At 50.3% G+C, this 7202-nt stretch overlaps 1 protein-coding gene across 1 annotated transcript; it reads left to right on the top strand.

Moving 5' to 3' along the window:
- The first annotated feature begins 372 nt into the window (after positions 1 to 372).
- On the top strand, positions 373 to 6826 carry KLF10 (KLF transcription factor 10). Its single transcript, XM_082858677.1, has 4 exons — positions 373 to 495; positions 3662 to 3895; positions 4000 to 4912; positions 5211 to 6826. Exons 1-4 carry the CDS (start codon positions 460 to 462, stop codon positions 5468 to 5470), a joined length of 1443 nt encoding a protein of 480 aa, XP_082714803.1. The 5' UTR covers positions 373 to 459; the 3' UTR covers positions 5471 to 6826.
- Positions 6827 to 7202: the final 376 nt, after the last annotated feature.

The following is a 7202-nucleotide window of genomic DNA, read 5'->3' as shown; positions in this document are numbered from 1 at the left end:
CGCCGCTGCCGCGCCTCCGGTCTAGGTCCTCCGCGCCGCCCCCCCAGGCCAGGGAAGGGGACCGCAGGCGGGGGTGGGTGAGGGGTAGGGGCGGTGTCACTGAGTCAGGTGGCGGCGGGAGTTCCCTCGGGCTGGGCCGAGGGAACACGCTGCCGGAGATTGTGTACACGCTCCACTGACACAAGCTTCACGCTGCCGGGCAGCCGCTGATCACGCGTGGCCCCGCGAGCCCATTGGCCGGCGCCTCACACACCTTTGTCACTGATTGGCCGGCGGAAGGCTCCGCCCCCACCCCCGCCCGCGGCGCGGGGCAGGCGGAGCGGCTACCTGAATGGGGAGGGGGCAGACGGCGCGGAGCGCGGCGGTGGCGGGAGCGGCGTCGAGTGTCTCCGGGCGTCCGTCTGTGGCCAGGCAGCCAAGCAGCCAGTCAGCTCGCCGCCGGCGGCCGGGCAGCCAACCATGCTGAACTTCGGCGCTTCTCTCCAGCAGCCTGCAGTAAGTGACCTGGGGATGCCCCGGCCCTACTCTGCCTCGCTGAGTCTGAGGGGCCCCCGGGGGCGCGAACCCCGAGCCCCTGACATTAGCCTCGCCTGAGGACTGAGGCTGCAGCGGAGTCGTGGGAGAGGAAGGGGCTTCCCGCCTGCAGACTGGGCATTAGTGAGGGCGTGTGCGTCGCGGAGGGGCTCAGGAGAAGCAGGCGGGTAGCTAGAGACGAAAGGAGAGAGGGTCTTGCTCAAGGTGTAATGAGGGGAAGGGGCAGCTCCGCTGGGAGACTTGAAGCAGGTGAGGGGGAGGATGACTGGAGGGGCGGGAAGAGTGAGGAGGGGGCTGCTGCCCTGTCAGTGAGAATAAGAGGTGTGGAAGGGGAAGGGGGACAAGGGGCCACCCTGCACCTGGCGCCGGGGAGAGATGCCTCCGTCTGGATAAGGAATGCGACCCAGGGTGGGAGGGGGCTGCCCAGAAGCTTTTGAGGGGCGGGGTGTCCGCTGGAGAGGAGAGGGGGCTCCCCAACTCGAGGCTCTGAAAGGAGGCTTGCAGGACGGGGCTGCTCAGCAGATAGCGGGGGCTGGGGGAGGGGCGCCCGGCGTGGGTGCGGGGGATGGCACGTGGGCCCGGGACCTCCGAGGGGGACCGGGGAGTTGCCCCCCCAATACGGCTGGAGGAGACTCCCCATCTCGGGAGCGGGCAGGTGGCCGCCTTCTGAGGACGCCTTGGAGGGGGGAGGGAGCCGCCTCGGCGACAGGAGATGGGAGGGTGGGAAGCGGGACCCAGCAGCGGGGCGGGGAAGGTGGGCGGGGGGAACCGGGCTGCGAGACGCGGGGGCAGCGTGTCGGGGCGGGAGCCGCAGGCCGTGGAGCCGAGCGTCTGGAGCGGGGCCTGTTGGGGCTGCACGTCTGGGAACTCGTGGAGACACGCGGCTGGCGGGGGCCGGTGCTGCCGGAAACCGCGGGGAGGGGACGCGCATCTTCGGGGACAGTCAGGGTGGTCTGAGGTCCCGCGGGAGGCGTGGGCGGGAAGCGCCGAGGGCTTGGCCGGGTCCCCGGGGGCTGCAGCCGGAGGAGGGCGGGGGCCGGGTTTCCGCGGGGACCCGGCTCCTCCTCCGGCAGCTGAGGCGGAGGCTGGGGGTGGGCCGGGAGCGGATGCGCCCGGGGAGCTTCTCGTCCCTGAGTGACCCAGTCCCGGCCTCCGCCAGGGGCGGGAGTGAGGCCCGGCCCCGCTGTCGGTTCCTAAGGGAACGGCGGCTCGCGGGGAGCTGGAAGGGGCGGGCGCTCCTGGAGCCCGGCGCCCGCGGCTCCGCCCCTCCCCGCGGGCTCGGGCGCGCACTGCCGGGCGGTTGGCGGCGGCGCCCGCGGCCCCTCCCCCGGGCCGTCGCGAGGGCGGGGGCCCGCGGGCTCAGGAAGTAGGTGAAAGGTGACGGCGCGGCAATTCCCAGTTCAGGTTTCCTGCGCCGCCCGGAGCAGCCGCTGATCACGCTTTGTTCACATGCCTCGCCCCCTCCTTCTCCTCCTCCGCGCCCCCGCCCTTCGCGGCCCAGCCAATCCCAGCCCGGGCCGCCCGGCCTGCTGGCCAATGGCGGGGGCAGGGACGCGGGGACGTGCGAGCGGCGAGGAATGCTCCCAGTGACTCACCCGCGAGCCTCATTGAGGCTAGGGCGGCCCCATCCGTCTGTCCCAGCCAGCGAGGATCTCCCCCGCCGTCCGCCCCCGCCCCTCGTCTGCCTTCCCCTCCCGCGCCTCCGCCCGCGCTTCCCTTTCCTGCCTCTCTCGCGGCCCACTCCCTTTCCTCCCCTCCCGACTTCTCCCTGCCCTTGCCAGCTCACACTGTTCTTCCCTGCTGCCTGCCTTTTCTCTTTTTTCCTTTGCACTGGCGTCTTGAGGCTTTTACACAACATGCGTTGTCCGTTGCAGCTTACATAAAGGGCCCGCGATTATGCAATTGCATTGTTAGCGATGTTTCAAGAGCGATGGCTTCTTAAGGCTTCAGTACGAAGGGTTTATGCGTTTTTTCCAGCAAGTGTTGAGATTAATACCTTGCCACGTAAAGACAATTGTTCTGTGTTTTTACACAATCTCTGCTTTGACCAATGAATGGGATCACATTGGTGGAAAATTGGAGAGATGGAGGGTAGTAACTTTTAGTGCAGTTTAAGGAACTTTAATATGAAGCATTAAATACCTAATAGAAGGAGTTGTTCAAATATAAGGCATGTGCTGTTATTTTTGTCAAGGAGCAGTTCTTTAAAAAAATTAAAATAAGATTCTATTTTGACTATTGAAGATTTCTTACAATCAGAGTTCTTGCAAATTTAAGTCGCATATTAAATTTTCTGATTATCTCTTTTTTGTGCTATTGCATTAGCTGGTCATAGTTACACATAGCAAACCATTGTGTTAAGTGTAAGATCCAGTGAATGAGAACACAAACATGAAGAAGTTGAAATTATTCTTTCCAAAGGTCACACCCAAATCAACAGACCACAGCTCTGTCCACTATACTTTGCCTTTTTAAAAGAAAATTTTGGCCGTTTATTTTTTTCTAGTAGGAAGTCATACCTGAAAAGATCTCATACCATACCTGTAGTGTTTCTTTTAATGATTTAAAAAAAATATTTATTTGGCTGCCCCGGTCTTAGTTGCCGCACGCAGGATCTTTAGTTGAGGCATGCATGTGGGATCTAGTTCCCTGACCAGAGATCAAACCGGGCCCCCTGCATTGGGAGCCTGTTGTCTTAGCCACTGGACCACCAGGTCCCCATACCTGTAGTATTGAAAAAAGATGACTTTTTTGTAGAGCCTTCCCTCAGTTATTTTGTCTGACTCCTGTTGCAGTTGACTACTCTGGAAAGAATATAAAATGTTTTTTTTTTTCTAAACCAAGCAGTTCTTTTTTGGATTACAAGTGCATTGGTACCTTTGGCCTTGGTCCTCATAATGGTAATAAGTTCCTCTTTACCTTGCAAGGGTATCAGTGTTCAGGCCTAAGTGTGAGAGGAAGAATGAGGAAGACTTTTATCAGTATTACTATCAGAGTGGGGATGAGAAAAATTATTTTCAAGTTTTATTTTGAAAAGTTGTGCAGATAGTAAAAAAAAATTGCACATTGCTGTGCGTGTCATGTGGATGACAATATGCTTATAGCATTTAATTTTTTGTATTTATAGGAGGAAAGAATGGAAATGATTTCTGAAAGATCAAAAGAGAGTGTGTATTCCTGGAACAAAACTGCAGAGAAAAGTGACTTTGAAGCCGTAGAAGCACTTATGTCAATGAGCTGCAGTTGGAAGTCTGATTTTAAGAAATACATTGAAAGCAGACCCGTTACTCCAGTGTCTGATATGTCAGAGGAAGAGAATCTGCTTCCTGGTACACCTGATTTTCATACAGTCCCAGCATTTGTAAGTATTGTTGCTTTAAAGATGAGTGTAAATGAGAATTTCTTATAATTTATATAATGAACTCTACTGTTCTTCACGCTGTTGCCTGTATTTCTCTGCTCTAGTGTTTGACTCCACCTTACAGTCCCTCTGACTTTGAACCCTCTCAAGTGTCAAATCTGATGGCACCAGCGCCATCTACTGGACACTTCAAATCATTGTCAGATACTGCCAAGCCTCACATTGCTGCTGCACCTTTCAAAGAGGAGAAGAGCCCAGTACCTGCCCCCAAACTCCCCAAGGCTCAGGCAACAAGTGTGATTCGTCATACAGCTGATGCCCAGCTGTGTAACCACCGATCTTGCCCAGTGAAAGCAGCCAGCATCCTTAACTATCAGGACAATTCTTTTCGAAGAAGAACCCACCTAAATGCTGAGACTGCAAGAAAAAACATACCTTGTGCAGCTGTGTCACCAAACAGATCCAAACGTGAGAGAGACACAGTGGCAGGTGTTGAAGAGAAAGCAAGTGCTGCACTTTATGACTTTTCTGTGCCTTCCTCAGAGACAGTAATCTGTAGATCTCAGCCGGTCCCCATGTGCCCACAACAAAAGTCGGTCTTAGTCTCTCCACCTGCAGTATCAACAGGGGGAGTGCCACCTATGCCCGTCATCTGCCAGATGGTTCCCCTCCCTGCAAACAACCCAGTTGTGACAACAGTCGTCCCCAGCACTCCACCCAGTCAGCCGCCAGCCGTCTGCCCACCTGTTGTATTCATGGGCACTCAGGTGCCCAAAGGTGCCGTCATGTTTGTTGTACCCCAGCCCGTTGTTCAGAACCCCAAGCCTCCAGTGGTGAGCCCAAATGGCACCAGACTCTCTCCCATTGCCCCTGCTCCAGGGTTTTCTCCTTCAGCAGCAAAAGTCACTCCTCAGATTGACTCATCAAGGATAAGAAGTCACATCTGTAGCCATCCAGGATGTGGCAAGACGTACTTTAAAAGTTCTCACCTGAAGGCCCACATGAGAACGCATACAGGTACCAACCATTTCTTATTTCATATTTAAGTCTTAGAAATTTGGATGCAGGTTTTTTGGCAATGATCGCAAATGTAAACCAGGCATGTTAAGGAAGAACTTGCCTTATTAGCCACTCTAGTGGATGGTATTTACCAGTGCAAGGTCTTCTAAAAGATTTCATCAAGGTGTTTTTGTTTTAATTTCTCAAATGATGATTCTTTAAATGTCTAATAAAGTATCTTAAATATGATTTAATAAGTAACTTACAGCCGCTTAATAAATGCATAATAATAATAATATGACTTATTTTGTTTCAGGAGAAAAACCTTTTAGCTGTAGCTGGAAAGGTTGTGAAAGGAGGTTTGCTCGTTCAGATGAACTGTCCAGACACCGACGAACCCACACAGGTGAGAAGAAATTCGCCTGTCCCATGTGTGACCGGCGGTTCATGAGGAGCGACCATTTGACCAAACATGCCCGGCGCCATCTGTCAGCCAAGAAGCTACCAAACTGGCAGATGGAAGTGAGCAAGTTAAATGACATTACCCTACCTCCAACCCCTGCTCCCACACAGTGACAGACGGATGGTAAAGAATCAGACTAACTTTGGTCACAGCCAGAAGCCAGTGGTGATATAAAAATGCTTCCACTGCAAGTCTGTGGCCCTCCAGTGCGGGCTGCAAGCAGAAGCCCCACGGCCTGGGGAGAAGGCCCAGCCTGGGTTAGATGGTAAGAAGTGCTACGGCCACAGGCAGCTCAAAGAGTGGCAGGACTCATTTCTTACCACGTAAGAGAGATGAGAAAGTTTATTCCTTTCAATATTTTTTGAAGGTTTCAGGTGAGGTCAGCCCAACCACAGGTAGCACAGATTTTGAATTTGTGTGCACAATTTGTTACTTTACTTTCACCATTTATACTTGAGACCAACTTTTCAATGTGATTCTTCAAAAGCACTGGTTTCAAGAGTGTAGAGACTGGAAGTAAACATTACGGTACAGAGATGGAGATGTAAAATTGATTTGTATTATCGCGAATATTATTATCCTTTCCTAGAGTTATCTTGTTTACTATTCTTAGTCTTTCCATTCAACTTCGTGGACATAGTTGTTAAATATATCTAGAACTAGCATTTTTACACTAGTTGCTGACGTTTGGAATTGAGCAACTGTATATTGCTGAAGAGGTCCCAAAGAATTGGAATCCTCATTAATTTAATTGCTTTGAAGTGTTGCTTCAGGGTTTTTTTTGCGTTTTTGTTTTAAAAGTTTAACAAATGACTATAACTAGGCGTTTTATTATGCTTTGAACCTTAGTTGGCTGCAGTTCCCTGTGTAGATTTGAAAATTGTATACCAATGTGTTTTCCGTAGACTCTAAAATACACTGCACTTTGTTTCGAAAAAAAATTGAAGATGAAAACACATATTGTAAAGAAGGGATATTAAGAATTTTAGATAACTCCTTCAAAAAGATGGCTTAGGACATCAGTAAAGTACCCTTATGTTATGAGGATATAACATGTGCTTTATTGAATTAGAAAGTGAGTGAACATTATTCACAAGTGGACAAATGTCCTGTTAATTTATAGAAGTTTTTTTGGGGGGGGGGGAATGTGGAAGTAGATAGGTAGAAAAATAATTAGGACATTCACTTTTGTTAACAGTATTTCTGTTATATTCTGTTTTGTATAGTGGATGATATATACAGTGGTAAAACAAAAGTCAATTGTTTAAAATATATAGTGAAAAATGTCATTATGTCTTTCCATTTAACATTTTTCTCTATATTGGGTGTAGATTTCTGCCATCAAAACTTTGGACTCTTGGAAAACAAAAAAAGAATTTTCTTTTAATAAAAAAAATCCTTGTGATTTACAATTTGCACAATATTTCTTTTGTTGTACTTTATATCTTGTTTACAATAAAGAATTTCCTTTGGTATATATATAATTGGTTGATTGTATTTGTTGAAAACCATTCTCACTCTGACCTTGACATTGATCACTGTGGTGCTCTCCAAAGACCTATGGTCTGAATTTCTCTAAGGGCCTCATTCAAATTTAGAACTGTAGGAGTATATATTTAACATGAGTAATCAATTTAGACAGTATGCAAAGCAAGGCCAGGGAATTCCTTGATGGTCCAGTGGTTAGGACTTGGCACTCTCATTGCCAGGGGCCCAGGTTCGATCCCTGGTCCAGGAACTAATATCCTGCAAGCCATGTGGCACAGCCAAAAAAAATAACAACAAAATAAAATCTAATTAAAATACACACACAAAGCAAGGCCAGATATCTACCATTTTAAAACA

Source organism: Leucopleurus acutus (genome assembly GCF_964270905.1).
Source record: "Leucopleurus acutus genome assembly, chromosome: 17".
In the NCBI taxonomy this organism is placed as follows: domain Eukaryota; kingdom Metazoa; phylum Chordata; class Mammalia; order Artiodactyla; family Delphinidae; genus Leucopleurus; species Leucopleurus acutus.
The sequence above is the reverse complement of the archived record's forward strand: the minus strand, read 5'-3'. Positions and strand labels throughout refer to the sequence as shown.

Coding starts and splice junctions, on each gene's coding strand:
- KLF10 (XM_082858677.1), top strand. CDS start 460: ATGCTGAACTTCGGCGCTTCTCTCCAGCAGCCTGCA. Junction 3,896..3,999: donor TTCATACAGTCCCAGCATTT/GTAAGTATTGTT, acceptor TCTCTGCTCTAG/TGTTTGACTCCACCTTACAG. Junction 4,913..5,210: donor CCACATGAGAACGCATACAG/GTACCAACCATT, acceptor ATTTTGTTTCAG/GAGAAAAACCTTTTAGCTGT.